The sequence below is a fragment of the Staurois parvus genome, unplaced genomic scaffold, assembly GCF_062004578.1.
Source record: "Staurois parvus isolate SC_StPar_1 unplaced genomic scaffold, SC_StPar_1.0 ptg000694l, whole genome shotgun sequence".
NCBI lineage: Eukaryota > Metazoa > Chordata > Amphibia > Anura > Ranidae > Staurois > Staurois parvus.
Window position 1 is genome coordinate 1,349,748 of NW_028318490.1, and position 20,425 is coordinate 1,370,172.

The 20,425-nt window shown below is 42.0% G+C and overlaps 1 protein-coding gene across 1 annotated transcript; it reads left to right on the forward strand.

Annotated features, from left to right (window-relative positions):
* Positions 1-13,661: 13,661 nt before the first annotated feature.
* On the forward strand, positions 13,662-20,166 carry LOC149446167 (actin, alpha skeletal muscle 3). Its single transcript, XM_089652785.1, has 7 exons — positions 13,662-13,801; positions 15,116-15,263; positions 17,630-17,954; positions 18,756-18,917; positions 19,122-19,313; positions 19,406-19,587; positions 19,925-20,166. The coding sequence occupies exons 2-7, from the start codon at positions 15,135-15,137 to the stop codon at positions 20,066-20,068; spliced, it is 1,134 nt and encodes a 377-aa protein (XP_089508911.1). The 5' UTR covers positions 13,662-13,801; positions 15,116-15,134; the 3' UTR covers positions 20,069-20,166.
* Positions 20,167-20,425: the final 259 nt, after the last annotated feature.

A 20,425-nucleotide genomic window follows, 5' to 3' on the forward strand; every position in this document is an offset into this window, starting at 1 on the left:
TGAATGGTAGTTTTTCGCTTTCTTCCACGTCTTTCAGGTTTTGGTTGCCATTTTAAAGGATTTGCAATCATTTTAGCTGAGCAGCCTATCATTTTCTGCACTCCTTTATATGTTTTCCCCTCTCCAATCAACTTTTTAATCAAGGTATGCCGTTCTTCTGAACAATGTCTGGAACGACTCATTTTCCTCAGAATTTCAGAGATAAATGCACTGTAACCAGCATGTACAACATTTGCTGCCTTCCTTCCTTAAATAAGGGCAATAATTGCCACCTGTTTTTCAAAGAATGAATGACCTCACTAATAGAACTCCACAATGCTATTATTTTGAACATGCCCCTTTCAATTAGTGATTCAATGACACAGAATCAGCAGCATGCATGTCATGACTGTTGGGTCTGTTGGATTTCTATTACTCTACTACACCTGCTAGTAAATTATTTGCCATGTAGAAATATAATTTCTACCAAAAACAGTGATTGATCAGGTTAGTGATGTCTGACTGCTATTATTTTGAACACAACTGTATGCATGGAGGATAAACAGATGGGTAACTAGAACTGGTAGTTATTTAGGATCATGCAAAGACAAATTAGTAAACCCTAAGATAACACCTTCATTTTCCTATCCTCCACAAGTGACACTAAACTCACATTTTTTTTTCTATTACATCAATTGTTCTAAAATCACGTATCAAACAAAAGGCCCACGGGCCTGATGCAGCCCACCGGGCCATTTCATTTGGCCCCTGTACTTCTTGCTGCTACTGCACCCCACTCGTCTCCACCTTGTCTTAATAATTGGCGGCAGTGAGGACAATTCTTCCTACAGATTCTGACCTTTTTTGTGCAACCACAGCACCCCCTCGTCTCTGCTTAATGCAATAAACTGGGCTTGGTAATATTTGTCTGATGATTAACCACTTGCACTTTGTTCTCCACACCTGCGACTCATATTCAGCCAACAGCAGGCTAAAGTCTTCTATTGGCTGATGTCACTCAGCCGATACAGACTCTGGAGGGATCCCGCCTTTAATGTCAGGATTTACCCAGATGCCTGACCCGCAGCTTGCCCAGCCTCGGACTGATGCTTCATCCACCTAGGTGAGTTTGTTTTTTTAAAAGGTCGCACTTCTCTTTTAAGTTATTACTATAACTACAGTAATAACCAATTGCAGAGGCAATTATTTAATAAGATATAGAGCAGATACATTTATATGGTCTTACAGATTCAACCGGCCCTTTGCGGGCAACTATAATGCTGATGCGGCCCTCAAAGAAATTGGGTTTGACCACCCTGTTCTAAAATATCAAGTATACAACAACTCACTCTTTTTTAAGTTTCTTACGGTTGTTTTCAGGCTACTTTTTTTTTATCCTGTGTGCAATTCTAATCCTCCACCAATGCACCTCACCACTGCAAGTGTACAGAGAGTAGTGCCGTTATCTCTGGCCACATGCTTCACTCTTTGCATACTGCAATTCCTATAGCACTCAATGCATTTGCACAGATGTAGGAGCAGGAAATGGTGGCTACATTCACATACACAAGGGGGCCTAGAGCAGCCTTTCTCAGCCAGGGACCCTGGTGTGCCTTCAGGCCTTTTCAGGGGTGCCTTGGCAAAATTCTTAAAAACCGGCCAAAAATTGTATACAAGCCAGCAGGTGGATCAAGCCTGCCTTTTAGTTACACAAAGCTAGGGGCGGACTGACAATTTGGAAACTCGGGCACTGCCCGAGGGCCCGGGGTCAGTAGAGGGCCCCATGAGATGCCCCTGGTACCTTTTTCATAGGCTTTTTTGAGTTTGGGCAAGGACACAGGGGCCCCATGATCCCCTATTGCCCAGGGGCCCCATGAGTTGTCAGTCCACCCCTGCACAAAGCCATAGGTTTTCATTGTGCACTTTTACGACCTGTCAGCTGCCAGCATCCTAACAAAAAATTACATAATTAGTTGATAAAGAGGACATCGGGCGCCTGCACAGCATCCTTGTTTGCCCCTCTCCTTCAACAGTGGGATCACATTAGTAGAGTGAGGGAGAGAAACTGAGGGAGAAACATTGGAATACTAGTCAGTACCAGATTAGAAAGAAATATTTGCTTTGGAAGAATAAATCACCTCTAACGTTGGGTGTCCTACATGTGTGGATGTTGCTGCATTATGTAAAACTATTAGAATAGTTTTTTACATTTTAGAATGGGGTGCCTTGAGATTGTCCATAATTTTAAAGGGCGCCTTGATTGAAAAAAGGTTGAGAAACACTGGCCTAGAGAACCAATGAAGTCATTCTAGAACAGGAAATCTGAGAGTAGTGGACAACAGCTTGCTTTTGAGAGATGAAACAAAAGATGAGAGAGATAGAAGGAACCTTCTATTTATATTTAAAAAAAGATTTATTTTAATTAAAAAATGAGTTTGCAGTCACTTTAAAACCCGACTGCAGTCAAAGACATGGAAGATCTACCATTAAATATTGTTGTTTTATTAACTCCCTAGAAGACCAAGTGCATACAGCATTTGGAACCATTCAGATCCATCCCTTAGCTTTCAAGCAGGGTGGTCAGACAGGGTTCCCCCCTCTGTCCGACATCGCTACTAAAAAGGTGACAGATTTGTGATTGGCAGCTCTGGTGTTTGGCAGCAACAGCTGCTCTGGAGATCAGCACTGCCATGCATAAAAATAAGATTCTACCCTGTGGAGTTGTGTTTCTATCAGTGGTTGTACACATTGTACACATACACAGCCCAGTCGATGGATGAGTGATCTTTCAGCTTTATGAATGGGCGATCATAGATTTCATGCTGTGGTATGCACTGCGCCGGCCCAACATCGCTGATCATTAATTCATAAAAGTGAAAATTTGCAGAACTCTGCAGCATTATGTGATTTGTCACTGTTATGAAGGAATGTTTAGTGGTGCTTGTTCATTCATAATAGAGAAAGATCACTCAAAACTGTGGCTCTGCACAATGTATCCAAGGCTGCTTGTACACATACAGGGCATCGGTAGATATATTACACAGAGGCACAGCTCTGAGTGATCCTTTACCATTATGAATGGACGAGTAGCACTTTAGTGACAGATCACTCAGTTATGGGGGGCTCTTTGCTGCCTCTACCTGCCCCCATAATTTTGGCTTCAAAAAGGATGGAGATACAGCTAGCATTAAGAGGTGTGTTTAGGGGCAACATGGCCTTCAGTCAGAACAGGACCAAGTGCTATACAGTGAGGGAAATAAGTATTTGATCCCCTGCTGATTTTAAATGTTTGCCCACTCACAAAGAAATGATCAGTCTAAAAATCAAATGGTAGGTGTTTTTTAACACTGAGAGACAGAATAGCAACAAAAAATGCAAAAGAAATGCATGTCTAACAAATTATGCACTGATTTGCATGTTCATGAGGGAAATAAGTATTTGATCCCCTTCACAAAACATGACTAAGTACTTGGTGGCAAATTTTTTGTTGGCAATCACAGACATTTCCTGTAGTTGGCCACCAGGTTTGCACACATCTCAGGATGGATTTTGGCCCACTCCTCTTGGCAGATCCTCTCCAATCATTAAGGTTCGGTGGCTGACGTTTGGCAATTCGAACTTTCAACTCCCTCCACAGATTTTCAGTCGGATTAAGGTCTGGAGACTGGCTAGGCCACTCCAGGACCTTAATGTGCTTCTTCTTGAGCCACTCCTTTGTTGCCTTGGCCGTGTGTTTTGGGTCATTGTCATGCTGGAACACCCATCCACAACCCATTTTCAATGCCCTGGCTGAGGAAAGAAGGTTCTCACTCACGATTTGATGGTACATTGCCCCGTCCATCGTCCCCTTGATGCGGTGCAGAAAAACACCCCCAAAGCAGATTGTTTCCACCACCATGTTTGACAGTTGAGATGGTGTTCTTGGGGTCATAGGCAGCATTCCTCCTCCTCCAAACACGGCGAGTTGAGTTGATGCCAAAGAGCTCGATGTTGGTCTCATCTGACCACAACACTTTCAACCAGTCCTCCTCTGCATCATTCAGATGTTCAGTGGCAAACTTCAGATGGGCCTGGACATGTGCTTTCTTGAGCAGAGGGACCTTGCGGGCACTGTAGGATTACAATCTTTGTCGGCGTAGTGTGTTACCAATTGTTTTCTTGGTGACTGTGGTCCCAGCTGCCTGGAGATCATTGACAAGATCCTCACGTGTAGTTCTGGGATGATTCCTCACTGTTCTCATGATCATTGACACTCCACGAGGTGAGATCTTGCATGGTGCACCAGAGCTAGGTAGACTGACAGTTGTTTTGTGTGTCTTCCATTTGCGAGTGATTGCACCAACTGTTGTCACCTTCTCACCAAGCTGCTTGGCGATAGTTTGGTAGTCCAGTCCAGCCTTGTGTAGGTCTACAATCTTGTCCCTGACATCCTTGGACAGCTCTTTGGTCTTTGCCATGGTGGAGAGTTTGGAATCTGATTGATTGCTCCTGTGGACAGGTGTCTTTTATACAGGTAACAAAATAAGATTAGCAGCACTCCCTTTAAGAGACTGCTTCTAATCTCAGCTTGCTACCTGTATGAAGACACCTGGTAGCCAGAAATCCTGCTGAATGATATGGAATCAAATACTTACTTCCCTCATGAACATGCAAATCAGTGCATCATTTGTTAGACATGCATTTCTTTTGAATTATTTGTTGCTATTCTGTCTCTGTGTTAAAATACACCTACCATTCGATTTTTAGACTGATCCTTTCTTTGTGAGTGGGCAAACATTCAAAAATCAGCAGGGGATCAAATACTTATTTCCTTCACTGTGTGTACTTGGTCCCCTAGAAAGCTAAAATAAATAAATAAATAGCGATAGTTCTCCTTTATTAGCTAAACATTCTACTAGCAACTTCTTGGTCTTCCCTCTTTTCCTGTATCTAAATATGACTAGGCAGTCCAGTAGACACAGTGTTTTAAGCTACATTCGCATGGAAGTTTAGCCTTGGATAGTTTTCTGCATTCCAATGCAGGAACACTCTGTGCAAGCTGACCGGTAAACTGTGGACAGTTTGTATGCAGCCGAAACTCCACAGAAACGTCAACACTGTCTGCATCAGGGGTTGGTATTCAAATGTAACCTCTTGGATGAGCTGTCACGTTCAAACAGCAGCGTCACCATCCACTGATTTGTGACAGCCACTACCGACAGCTGCTGCTTGCACACAGTGTGTGCATTAATATTTACAACTGCCAGCAAGAATGTACTATTTCTTGCCAGTGGCTGCCCTTGGCTGCACATGAACTGCCTCATGAATGTAGCCTTACCTAGTGCACCTACTAATCAGAGCTCAGCAATAGAACTGATCAGATAAACTCCCTACTCCTATGCAAAACAAGTCAGCATGAGCAAGCTTGTGATCAAGGATGTAGCTGTAACTCATATACAGGGGCCGACTGACAACTCATGGGGCCCCCTGCTCATATATACAGCAAGAAGTGCATTTCCATCTGAAATAAGGTAGTTTAAGGTATTATAACAAAATTTGTGGGTGTACCATACTATGAAGCAAGACAAATAAGAGAAATACCCCTGGGTGGTCTTAAAATCTCTCAACAGCAAATAAATGTATCCATCTGTGTAGCTATAGCTTTAGGAAGCAACTCAAACCCATTAAGAAGACAACTACTCTCCAAAGCATTGGTCTGCTGGTCCTTCTCCATGTGTCAGAAAGTCTAAGAGGGTGTCTGTGCAGAAGTCATTAAAAGTGACCTTCCAACCACGGGGTCACTTGTACAGAAGGACCTCCCTGTGAAAGAAGAGAGAATATAATTATCTTTCTGGTGGCTTGTCTGTTGAAACATTTCCACTTTGCAAGCCTCTGCAAGTATTCAATGCTTCGGGTGCATAAAGTACCTGCTCCACTGCGGCACACAGTGGCTCCTCCTGAGGGCTCATACATCCTGTTGGGGCATAAAAACTGTAATGGAGAACAAAAACAAAAGCACACCAACCTTGCGCATTACTTCAGTAACAGGGGCGGACTGAAACCTCATGGGGCCCCCGGGCAATAGGGGATCATGGGGCCCCTGTGTCCTTGCCCACACTCAAAAAAGCCTATAAAAAAGGTACCAGGGGCATTTTATGGGGCCCCCTACTGACCCGGGGCCCTCGGGTAGTGCCCAAGTGACTGAATGGTCAGTCCGCCCCTGCTCAGTAAGTATAGGGTGAATTTATTAAATTGAGATATATATACACTCACAAAAGTAGCATTGGTAAAAGCATATAAAATCCAACATCAGCATACTGGAATAGCAGACAGGTGCGGATCCCATCGAGAGGGAAGACTCTCAGAATGAAGCTGATGCGTTTTGAAAGGGGGAATCCCTTCTTCATCAGAGCTAGTCAAACCGAGAATACTCTCCTCTATATATAGCACCAGGCCATGTGTGGGCTTACCCATATGGGTGGGACACAGGGGCGGACTGACAACTCATGGGGCCCCCGGGCAATAGGGGATCATGGGGCCCCTGTGTCCTTGCCCAAACTCAAAAAAGCCTATGAAAAAGGTACCAGGGGCATCTCATGGGGCCCCCTACTGACCCCGGGCCCTCAAGCAGTGCCCGAGTTTCCAAATGGTCAGTCCGCCCCTGGTGGGACATTCACATCATGGGAGGTGGGGCAACAGTGTCACAAATCCAAATAAACATCAAAGCATACTCAAGATAAAACAATGGTGTTCTTTTATGAAACAGAGATCAGCAGCGATCCTAAGGATCATTGCTGATCACCGATCATTAGTGGTTTAGGAAACAGAGATGATCAGCCGAGAACATGTTCTCCTCTGTTCATCTCAGCACACAGATGGCCAGTGTATGAAGGAGCGATGTCCAGGGGCGGACTGACAACTCATGGGGCCCCCAGGCAATAGGGGATCATGGGGCCCCTGTGTCCTTGCCCAAACTCAAAAAAGCCTATGAAAAAGGTACCAGGGGCATCTCATGGGGCCCCCTTCTGCCCCCGGGCCCTCGGGCAGTGCCCGAGTTTCTAAATGGTCAGTCTGCCCCTGGCAATGTCAGCCCTTCACTGGCGATCTGTGTTCTCCCTCCAGATTCTCCGGCCCAGAGCTGGAGAATCGGAGGAACCGCAAACGAAGCAGCGATAATTTACCGCTGCTTAGTAAACGGTGTTTGACTGATCTATAATAATAATCTCTTACTGTAATCTCATAAGACTGCAGTAAAAGCAGACATTTTCTAGCGTTCAAACGTTTGTAGATCGCTTCTTTCCTCATTCAAAGAAGCGATCTACACCACTTCATAAAAAGGCATTCAGAGGAGAACTGTGCAGCGGTCATTTACCACTGCATGATAGAAAGACACCAATGTGTACACGCTCTATGAAAAAAAAACAAATATATATATATATATATATATATAAAAAATATACAAGTTGTCCAAACACACACGCACACATAAAAATCTACGATCGCTCACTTAAATAATAATTAATTGGAAATCGTAATATACAGAGATTTAACTTTACCTTTCACATTGTGATTAGATCTAAAACTCCTTTTATGCAGAGTGATCTAAAAAGGGGGGTCCGAAAAACTGTCTGGAGATATCACTGCATTCAGAGGAGGAGCAGGTATTCCACACACCTGGAAGTTTGAATTGCATGCAGCGGCCAAGGGAGACACACGCGTTTGGCTCGTTGTTGTGGCACAGCCCTAGTGAACCCAAATATTTCTCCATGCTAAGTCCCTCAATTGACTGTGTAAAACTAATATCTACATTCTGTTGCAGCTAAAACGCATTTATGTGCTCCCACATCCATCTAATCTATATACGGTATGCAAAAAAGTGCAGAACAACTATTATTACCACTATATTATAAAGTATTGTGTATTGCCCATTGCGATCATTCTTTAGTGGCATATCCAGGGGCGGACTGACAACTCATGGGGCCCCCGGGCAATAGGGGATCATGGGGCCCTGTGTCCTTGCCCAAACTCAAAAAAGCCTATGAAAAACATACCAGGGGCATCTCATGGGGGCCCCTACTGACCCCGGGCCCTCGGGCAATGCCCGAGTCTCCAAATGGTCAGTCCGCCCCTGGGCGTATCATACCTATAAACCCTTAAAAATGCTATTCGAAAATAATTTATTATAAATCCTCTAAGTGCTTTATAGTGCTGTATGCAGTAACAAATGTTATTCAGTCCAACTGAATTGTACTCAAATCAACAGATATAAACTCACTGGACACTTTATTAGGTACACCTTGCTAGTACCGGGTTGGACCCCACTTTGCCTTCAGAACTGCCTTTATTCTTCATGGCATAGATTCAACAAGGTGTTGGAAACATTGCTCAAGAGATTACTCCATATTGACATGAGTTACTGCTGCCTTTCTATCATCTCAAACCAGTCTGCCCATTCTCCTTTGCCCTCTGACATCAACAAGGCATTTTTGTCCACACAACTGCTGCTCACTGGATATTTTTTCTGACCATTCTCTGTAAACCCTGGAGATGGTTGTGTGTGAAAATCCCAATAGATTAGCAGTTTTTGAAATACTCAGACCAGCCTGTCTGACACCAACAACCATGCCATGTTAAAAGTCTCTTAAATCCCCTTTCTTCCCATTCTGATGCTCAGTTTGAACTTCAGCATATCGTCCTCTCCACGTCTAGATGCCTTAATGCATTGAGTAGTTGCCATGTGATTGGTTGGTTAGCAATTCGTGTTACCCAACAGGTGTACCTAATAAAGTGGCCAGTGAGTGTATATTAAATATTCCACGGTCAACTGTTAGTGGTATTATAACAAAGTGGAAGCAACTGGGGATAACAGCAACTCAGCCACGAAGTGGTAGGCCAAGTAAAATGACAGAGCGGGGTCAGCGCATGCTGATGCGCACAATGTGCAGAAGTTGCCAACTGTCTGCAGAGTCAATAGCTAAAGACCTCCAAACTTCATGTGGCCTTCAGATTAGCACAACAATAGAGCATAGAGAGCTTCATGGAATGTGTTTCCATGGCTGAACAGCTGCATTCAAGCCTTACATCACCAAGTGCAATGCAAAGCGTCAGATGCAGTGGTGTAAAGCACGCCGCCACTGGACTCTAGAGCAGTGGAGACGTGTTCTCTTGAGTGATGAATCACGCTTCTCTGTCTGGCAAGCCAATGGACGTGTCTGGGATTGGCGGCTGCCAGGAGAACGGTACTTGTGTGACTGCATTGTGCCAAGTGTAACGTTTGGTGGAGGGAGGATTATGGTGTGGGGTTGGGCTTGGCCAACCACTTGACAGTTCTTAAATATGTAAGGGGCGGGGCCACCTGGTGACATCACCCATGTGACCTCGCCTCTTACATATTTAAGAACAGTCAAGCCAGCAGAGCAGTCAGATGGCTGGGATCCAGCGTCGGGAGCAGAGCCTTTTTTTTTTCTCTTTTTCTGGCGGCGGCGGGCAGCGTGATTGACGTTGGATCTACTTCGGGGGACATTCTTTTATTTTTCTTCTTTTAATAAAGGACTTGTCAAAGACTGTCTCCTGTCTTTTTTCACACTACACTTTTTTTTGTGAATGAGTAGCGGTACCATGTACCCCATACTCATTAAAATGGGGGGGTCCGGGATCTGGGGGCTGCATGCTCGAATAAGTGTCCGGTATGGATTTTGGGGGGGACCCCACACCATTTTTTTTTTATTTTGAAGTAGGGGTTCCCCTCAAAATCCAAACCAGATCCGAAGGGCTTGGTATGGATGGAGGGGGGGACCCCACACCATTTTTTTTTTTTCCACATTCAGCTGTCAGTGGAGAATCCCACTGTCAGCTGATGACTAAAAAAATGGGAAAAAAGGGATGTAAACTCACACATGACTGAACTGATGAAAAAAACAGAATGCCCGTATGAAAGGACCATTAAAGTATAACTAAAAGCAAAACTTTTTTTTTTGTTTTGGACAGAGTGGAGATGGATTAGAAATATGTCAGGTTTTTATTGTCGTTTGTGCCCTCATTAGGGAGATTCACCCTCTCTATTTGTCCTGTTTACCATTATCATCAAAAGTGAAAGTAACCCCAAATCTTGGGTTGCCCCCAGAAAAGTAATGAGGGGGGGATTTCCAATGGGGACTCTAGTTCTGGTGACCTGGGGTCCCGAAGGAATTCCCTTAAGTTGCAGACATTTTCTCACATCCTGTTTTGGAGATGGGAAGTGAAGGTAAATCTCCCAAATGGGATGCACATGGCAAAAAATAAACTCACAGGGATTATAACCTTCCTTTACTCTATCCAAAATGAAAAATAAAAAAAAAATGTTTCCTATAGTTCTACTTGAAATATTAAAGATTTGTATCAATAACAGTTCATAATTGAAACTCCTGAAAATCGTTAATCACAAGTGGATCCCCTACTGGCTCTTAGCAGGTACTTCAGAGCACCATCACTAACCACGTGAGCATACAGCCTGCTTGCCAGAGGTTAAGCCACATATTACAGGCCAAGAATTGCTTGGGGAAAAAAAAAACACACAGACAACCAGCATACTATCCAAGGTTAATCATCCTTCTGAGGACTCCACACCGCCATGCCCATAAAGTACTGGTCCCACAGTTTGGCACAGCGGCCGCATTCGCAATAAGGTACATAGAAAATACAAAGAGCTCTATAGTGCATTAACCGATAAACTCACATTTATTGAAAGAATATGCATTGATCAGCATATGACTTACACAGAGTGGCATGCGAGTCTCACGCTGATTAGTGCTGACTATATGTTATACCTTGTAAGTGCATAATCTGGTTCATATTTATGCGATTCCAACACCTGCAACCACCTGCAGTCAAAACGCGCTGCTGTATGAAAACAGGTGGACTGCGAAAGCACCGTGCGATTTCCAGGCCGTTGTGTTTTTAGAATGGTGCAGGAACCTTTTTCCTGCGGGAAGCGAACGCATGGGCTGTGGTGTCTGTTCAAATGTGGGCCACAATCCCCATAGATGTGAACCAGCCCTTAATAAGTGTGAGTTTATCTGACAATGCACTGTAGCAGGGGTGGGCAATTGTGGCTCTCCAGCTGTTGGTGAACTACAAGTCCCATCATGCCTCCTCCTCCCATGCCCGCCTCCAGGACTTCTCCAGGGTGTCACCCATCCTCTGGAACTCCCTGCCCCACCCCATCAGATTATCACCTACTCTCCTCTCCTTTAGGCGCACCCTGAAAACACATCTCTTCAGGGAAGCCTACCCCACCCCCTGCTAACTTGACCGACCTCCTCCACTCTTCCTACCACTCCTTCCCCCACAGCTTTCTCCTCCTGTGCCACCATCCCCTCCCTCCTAGATTGTAAGCTCGAAAGAGCAGGGCCCTCGATCCCCTCATGTTTTGCATTGTATTGTTATTGTTCTGTCACATGTTCTGTCCCCCTTTGTAATGTACAGCGCTGAGCAAACTATTGGCGCTTTATAAATACTGTATAATAATAATAATGACTCTCAATAATAATGACTCCCAAAGGCATGACGCCTTTGGGAGTCATGCTTGTAACTGTCAGTTTTGCAATGCCTCATGGGACTTGTAGTTCTATAACAGCTGGAGGGCCACAGTTGCCCACCCCTGCACTATAGGGTGCTTTGTACTGTTTTTTTGTATGCACCTTATTGCGAGTGTGGCTGCTGTACTAAACTGCAGGACCAGTACTTCATAGGTATGACAGTGTAGAATCTTCAGGAGGATTAACCCTGTTCAGCCTATCTGGATAGTATGCTGGTTGGCTGTGTGATTTATTCAAGCAATTATTGGCTTGTAATAAGTTGCCTTAACCTCTGGTAAGCAGGCTGTGTGCTCAGATCGTTGGTCATGGTGCACCGAAGTAGCTGTTAAGAGCCAGTTGGGGATCTGCTTGTGATGAACTTTTATTGATGCAAATCTTTAAAATTTAAGGCACTTCACTGCACATAGCACTTTTCATTCCTTTAGGTACGTTTGCACGTGTATCTTATCATATGGCACACGTATATTAAATTTTGTATGAAATTTGTCAATGTTTTGTTTTTTTTTTTTTATTGATTTTGCCTGTATAGCAATGCACTTTGATGCAGATTTTGATATTTAAAAAAAGGATAGGGCACCGAATATGTTTTAGGTATTTTCTAGTGTTTATGTATTCAAACACGTTTTAGAGTGCTGCTTTCTTAAGGTGGGAATACATGATTAGAAAATCGAGCGATTGGTCATGTGACGACCGAGAGGCGTTCGTTTGTTGGTCAAAATCGTGGCCCACATTAACCAATCTAAAAAAAATCGTTCGTCGGGCAATACGTAGTGTTGACGTCTTCCGTACAAGTGGAAGTGATGCAGTGTGCGTGTGACCTTGTAGCCACGCCCTTCCGACCAGAACGAGCGATATACACAATTACCAGCAATGAGTATAATATAGTTTATTACATGACCTATATACATAAACAGTGATACATAAAATATAATATGCAGAATTCTGGTTTCATGATCTCATTAGGCCAATCTACTTTTAACATTTGGATATTTCATTCGTGTTTACGAAGATTCCTTGGACATAAACATCCGGGTCATCTTCTGTTTCTGCTCATGCGTGATAGCGCTTGATAGATTTTCGTACGACCGTCATACCACCACATAGAAAATTGGTCATTCGTATGCGAAACGACAACATTTTTCACTGTTGTTCAACCAGTTTTTTTTTCGCTCACAATATTGTTATTGGTTAAAACACTCTACTCATCAACGAAGAGAAAATCGTTCGATCAGTGGTTCCGCAAGATTTTTCGGACGATTTTCTTATTGTGTGTACAGGGCTTTAGTGAGTTATCCCCATTTATCTTAATTATTTACTTATTTTTTTGATCTCCACGAAGCGCAGAGGTTTTTGTTTTTTTTACATAATTCTTCTATAATTTCGCAAGTCCATTTGAATGGGACTTACTAGCTATATCGAAATATGTTTAAATGTGCATAGTTAGCAGTTTCCATGAAACCCATTGAAAAGTAAAAATGTATCTAATGTAATCGTTTACAAGCAATATTTATCCACATTTTCCTGATTATGGCTGAGTGGTCTAGTATTTCATTCACGTCTCAATATACTGAATAGTGTGATAGAAAAATGTATTCCCGTGATAAAGGATCTGCAGCTGCTATCGTAAATATTCTGATGTTCCATCAAACATTAAATACAACCAGGCAGAAATACTAAGAAACATTAAACTACAAATTATTACTGCTTATTTTACTGAATGAATATTTCAAAACATTCAGTTCATAGATTTCAGTTGTCAGTGATAATCAAATGCATTTGGTAAAATATAGTGTGCTAAACGTTAACAGCAAGTTCTATGATTTCTTACCTGTTAGCAATTAATACAATTTCCATTTTTCAGAATTAACACCATAAATACATGCAAAGCTGCAAACAAAAACAATACCTTCTGATCTCCAGATCATTTTATATTTATTCCTGTTAATCTAATCTGTAAAACTATCAATACACACAGACAGCACTTTCTAAGTAAAGCCTCTCCAGTTCTATATCCAGGAATAGCCATGTGTATGGCCAAGCTGTATACAGGCTTAGGGGGAGGGAGACCCCTCTATATATGGTCAGCACTTGGACCCCCAGCTCAGACCCTCACAAGGCTGGCCAGTCCTGGCTTGTCTCCAAATATGGAGTTGAGTGAGTGTGGGGTTTCCCTGACCACTACTACAGGGGCCACCAATATAAATACATGGCTCGATTCAGCACTTGCCAGCTCACAGCTACACCTACGCCCTCACTGCTGCAGCACGGTGAGTCCTGCACAGCATCATCTGACCCCTTCCCTATCAGCGACTGGTCTTTTTACCCTTTCCCTGCTAGCCTTGTAGAATATTTTACTTTACCTTAGCATTATCTGAACCATTTAGCATTATAAGTAGAGGATTCCTTTAACAAATTACTTTTATTCAACTCCCTCCTTGTTAACCATTTGTTTTACAATACAATCTAATAACTAGCAGAAAATTATCTTTTAGAACCCTGAAACCAGATTCTTCCCTTGCCATTAATTTACAAAGTCCAAAATTCTTGCATTTTCTAAAAAGGTATTAATTGACCTTTAAGAGTTTTTGCTCTGTACCTTACAGGTTGTCTTCCTGGCAGTCTTGCTTGGCATAAATAATACACACAGGAAATCCCACAGGTCATAACTTAATCATGTTCTTGCCAGTCCTGCCAAGCCTCAGTTTAATCCCCACTTACAAAAATCACTTAACAGCTCCATTAATTTAACTGCACACTGTCATTCAACTAATTCCCTGCATTGATGCACAGCATTTATGAAAGAATAGTTTCCAATTAACTATATTCTTGGTCAAATTCCTTTAAAATGATTTTTATAGATATTTCCATTCATTCCAGCAGCGGAATTAACTGATAATCATAAAACCATTCCCAAGTAAGGCTGGCCATACATTATACAAATTTTCCTTTAGATTTACCAAAATCATATAATATGAAGTCAAACCTAAACACTTTCAATTTTTTATGCAATCAGGCAGGCCCTTGCACTACATAGCAGAGGGTAAATCTAAAGAAAACTAATGTATGGCCAATGTAAGCCACAGATTGCATCACATACATCCTTTCAGTCCCCTTAGTGGTTTACCCTTAACCCAACCTAAATAATCGTTGGCACATTTATCAAAAATAACCTGTGAATACATAACTATTTTCCTAGCTGCAAGATCTTCAGGGTTTTGAAGGAATAATTCTCCTTGCCTTTTTAAATCCCAATATGATCACTAAATGTTATTCTCTAAGTAGCATATAAGCCACCCTTTTATAGCCCTACGAAAGGTTATTTAACTGCTTGCTCAGAAATCCTTGCCATGCCTTATGGAGTCATTCTGCTGCCAAAACGCTAACTTGACAAGTTCTTCTGAGACAGCACGGAACAGCTGGGCTCTAAAACAGATGGGACAGCAATACAGACAGGTGGAATAGTCAGACTTGAAAGCAGAGGAAATGATATATCACAGACAACCTCTAAACTGTACTCTAAGTTACAGTATGCAAGTGTACTTTTTTTTTTTTTTTTAACTTATTTAATCCTTCACCAACAGCCCCTCTCTTGAATCCACCATGTGTGACGACGACGAGACCACCGCTTTGGTATGCGACAACGGCTCAGGGCTGGTGAAAGCTGGCTTTGCCGGAGATGACGCTCCCCGTGCTGTCTTCCCCTCCATTGTAGGACGTCCTCGTCACCAGGTAAGCACACCTAAGATTTGGTCAGTTTACACACCTATAAAGGCTTACAGGATCACTTAACATGGTTATATACACAAAATTAAGATTTGGTATTTAAAATCTTATACACTGCCCTCTTGTATTTATGTTTTTTTAAAGAAAAAAACACATTGGATTCCATAGTTTTTTTTTGTTGTCTTTTAATATTGACTAAATAGGAAAAAAAAAAATGGGTGTTTGTTGAACACGTGTAGTTCAATATAAAGCAAATCCTAGCAATGTGGCTTTTTGTATTTAAAACCTTGTTTGCATCAGAACCCATTCCCCGTCCTCTGCAGACAGTTGCTTTTGTTTTGCAGCTTTCCATTAAATTATGGCTCTATGAAAACATTCCTGCAGTTAATAACTGGTAGTCACCAGGAGCGCAGAATGTCAGCACTACAAATTGCCAACAGCACCATCTAGCGGAGCTGTACACAATAAGCTGTTAATCACAAGGATGCATAGGTTAGAAATGATTAAAGGTTAATAATGTATTAATGTTTTTAGATCTTGCACCATTTCTTTAATAAATTAAAACAGAACAATTATATAGATTTTAGAGGTCACGTATAAAATCCCTGACCTCTGAACCAACATGTTACAGATGTCTAATTTAAGATTCAAAAAGAAACACTTTAAAAAAAAATAAAAAAAAAATCAAGCTAAATTATACCTTTGGCTCCAATCAAGAAGCCTTAACACAAGAATAATGATCTTTAAATTAGCTATGCGACTGTAAATTTGTAATCTCTCTGCTGAAGTCACTTTTTAAAAAGTATCCTTATCAAGGTGCGTTAGCTTTCTGAATGGAGCCATGTAAGGAATAAGTTGTATAAGGTGAACTGGAATATTTGCTAAAACTGGAGTGTGTAAAATCTGGTGCAACTCTGCATAGAAATCAATCAGCTTCCAGGTTGTATTGTCAAAGCTTGAATTGAACAGGCTGAAGTTAGAAGGGGATTGGCTACCATGCACAGCTGTACCAGATTCTGAGTGCTCCAGTTTTAGTAAATCTAATGTTTACAGTACTGCTTATTCAAACTTTTTGAGCAGAGTATTGCAGTTGCAAACAAAACCATATTCATCGCTTTAAAGATGAACTAAAAGGGGAGAATACACACCTTTGCAACAGTCCCTCGCCAGTATCTTCTCCTGTGTGCCGGTCTTCGTCCGTTTTCATTGGCTGATGCAGGGTGATGTCCAGGGGCGGACTGACCATTTGGAAACTCGGGCACTGCCCGAGGGCCCAGGGTCAGTAGGGGGCCCCATGAGGTGCCCCTGGTACCTTTTTCATAGGCTTGAGTTTGGGCAAGGACACAGGGCCTTATGATCTCCTATTGCCCGGGGGCCCCATGAGTTGTCAGTCCACCCCTGGTGACATCACACCTGCACATGCGCAGGAGGCCATCATTCCAACACACAGAGACCAGCCAGGTGCTGTAAGCTGAGATGATGATAGCGATCAGGTAGGTAGGGGCATTTTGTTGCAGAATAATCATTGTATGTCTCTTCTGCAATAAAAGCATTCCTGCTTGTTGTTTGTTTGTTACAACAGAACTTCCATTCCACTTTAACTTTTAAAGGAAATCTGATGTGAGAGAAATATGTAGGCTATCAGTACTAATGCTTCTCTTGAAAAGTTTGCCATCTTGCTGTCATACCGATGCCTTGGCTTTAAAAAGGAGAGAAAAATTTGCTCAAACAACATTAACTATTTTTAATCCATTTGCTACTAGCCTTAGTAAATAGATAGGAAAGCAGATCATATTTACTTGTTTTAACTTTTTTTTTTCATTTCTACATTACTTCAGTAGCTTCCTAGTTTCTGGGCTAGGCCAAAATTATGTGATTATATCCCAGGAGTTTCCTTGGCATTTTTTTTCCTTTCACCTGGAGGGGCTTTCTCAGCCAAGCACACTCTTCCATCTGCATGCCTGAGATAAGGGAAGAAGGATTCCAGGGAAGTAAATACCACATGAATCATCAGCCCTTACTCAATATGCCAAGGCTAGAAATGCTGTGGGGGGGGGTGTTTATCAAAGAGATTTCTCTACTAAATAGACATGAATGGATGGGTTCAGTTTTTGGTGCTCAGATACAGTTATGTATCGTTTTAATACTAGTGTTAGACATGGACCCAAAGTAAGTAGAGTAGGAATTTTGACTTTTGTTGTGCTTAGAAGTACTGAAGCCAGGCAACTAGAATTTACAGAAAGAGGTCAGTAATGATAGCCCACATATCTCCTTTTTTTAGTTTATTTACAATTAGTATTTTGTCAGTATATCACCTTGCAGCGCCTTCTGTATGCATCTTGTGTATTCATCAAATTTCTTTCCCTTTTCAGGGTGTCATGGTTGGTATGGGTCAGAAGGACTCCTATGTTGGGGATGAAGCCCAGAGCAAGAGAGGTATCCTGACTCTGAAGTACCCAATTGAACATGGTATCATCACCAACTGGGATGACATGGAGAAGATCTGGCACCACACCTTCTACAATGAGCTCCGTGTTGCCCCAGAGGAGCACCCCACCCTGCTCACTGAGGCTCCCCTGAACCCCAAGGCCAACCGTGAGAAGATGACACAGATCATGTTTGAGACCTTCAACGTCCCTGCAATGTATGTTGCCATCCAGGCTGTACTGTCCCTGTATGCCTCTGGCCGTACCACCGGTAAGACTTCTTTACTAAAATCCAATCTAGATCTGTATGCATGGGTAATAATCACACATCCAAACAATGACACGTGTAGACAAATCATGGAACAGATTATCTTGTGGAAGACAGAACCCCCCCCCCCCCCATGGCAGTTATTTACCATTTAACAAAATATAACAGTTTATGCAGTATTTGAGATAGGACACTGGGTTGGAGTGAAGGTTTCATATAAAGTGGCAAATAACAGAAGGCCGTTAAAAAAAATTGTTGTATGTAGGACTGAATTATATCTCAGGAGCCTGGAAGCCATTGTACCAAACAAAAAAAAAACAAAACAAAAAAACTATTTTTAAATATTATGAATAAAGGCCTGACAGATACAATAATGGGATTTGAACGGTACCAATTCCATATACCAAATTATAAAAGGTAAACATTTTATTAGGCACATGAAAATACTTCAAACCTTAAAAGACTTAAAAGGCCAAAGTCTTTTATTGTGCCTAATAGAATGTTTAAGTTATAATTTGTCTGGTATATAAAATTGGTACCTCATTATAAATCTCATTATTGTATCTATCAGCCCTCAATTCTGAAAAATTGGTGCTGTCCAGGGCCTCTATAATTGGGTCCTAAATACCCATTTTTAAATATGGTCTACTAATGTTCATGAAGTACAATAGTACCTGGTCTAAAAACTCTGTCTACCTTTAGTTACAAATTATAGCACTTTCTGTACACCTAACTTTCTATATTAAGTCTCATAAAACACTACTACATGTTTGCAGCTCTAACAATGTTCTCTTGGCTTCATAGGTATTGTCCTGGACTCTGGAGATGGTGTCACCCACAACGTACCCATCTATGAAGGTTATGCTCTGCCCCATGCTATCCAGCGTCTGGATCTGGCTGGCCGTGACCTCACTGACTACCTCATGAAGATCCTGACTGAGAGAGGCTACTCTTTTGTCACCACTGGTGAGGACTGTTTCCATGAAGTGAACTTGGCAATATTGGACATCTAGGTTTATAATACTAAACGTTATTTACAATTAAAAGCCCTAACAGAAAAGCTGTAGAAAGCAATAGAACTTATGCAAAGCATCGTTTTAGTCTCGGAGTCACATCACAGGTAGGCTTCTGTTTACTCTTACTAATAATGGCAATTTTCTCTCATCATAGCTGAGCGTGAGATTGTGCGCGACATCAAGGAAAAGCTTGCCTATGTAGCTTTGGACTTTGAGAATGAGATGGCAACTGCTGCCTCTTCATCCTCCCTTGAGAAGAGCTATGAGCTCCCAGACGGACAGGTCATCACCATTGGTAATGAAAGGTTCCGTTGCCCAGAGACCCTCTTCCAGCCATCCTTCATTGGTAAATATTGCGCGTTTTTTTGCTACCTATACATCACTTCAGCTTTAACATCTGTACTGTGAAAATAACACGCCTTGCTTGGTTTACCCTAGGTATGGAATCTGCAGGTATCCATGAGACAACCTACAACTCCATCATGAAGTGCGATATTGACATCCGTAAGGACCTTTATGCCAACAATGTGCTCTCTGGTGGTACCACCATGTACCCTGGTATTGCTGACCGTATGCAGAAGGAAATCACAGCCTTGGCTCCCAGCACCATGAAAATCAAGGCAAGTTTAATAAAATTTAAAATGCAACGCCTGACCCTTGTACTGTATCTAGTGAAAGCTACGCAGTCACAATCCAAATTCATTCTTGAAAGTCTATCCTCCCCGCAAGCTAGATTGTAGCATGTCTGATATGTCTAACAAATCCTAAAGGTAATATAGAATTCTTTAATAATTCCCCAGGACAGCATCTACTGCTACTAGTTTAAAGCAGGATTTATTTCTCACTTCCTGGGGCCACGTGGCAGAGTTAGACCAATGTAGAAAGCTAGTTCTTTATAAAAAAAGGGATATATTTGTACTTAGACGATTTATAACTTTGGTATTCTGTATTCTACAGATTATTGCTCCACCTGAACGTAAATACTCTGTATGGATTGGAGGCTCCATTCTGGCTTCTCTGTCCACCTTCCAACAGATGTGGATCAGCAAGCAAGAGTACGATGAGGCTGGTCCTTCCATTGTGCACAGAAAGTGCTTCTAAATCACCTATTCACTTTTTTTTTCTCCCCAGTCCTTTATGTGGTACATGGATACATATAAAAATAAATGATTCCTACAAATAAACACATTTTGAATAAAGCTACTGTATATGTGTCCATTAATACTATGCAAACTCTAACCCACATTATTCATAGGTACAAATATGGATTTGTATGCATACATTAAAGGCGGCTGTACAACTGCACAGTACTAAAGAACATTATATTACAAGGTACAATGGTATTTATTTCCAATTTACTATTTCTTCCATACATATAGGTATTTGGGGCACTTAATTGTATATCAAATAGCTCTTTACAGCCAATTACCTGTGATTTATAACTTACACCTCAATGAG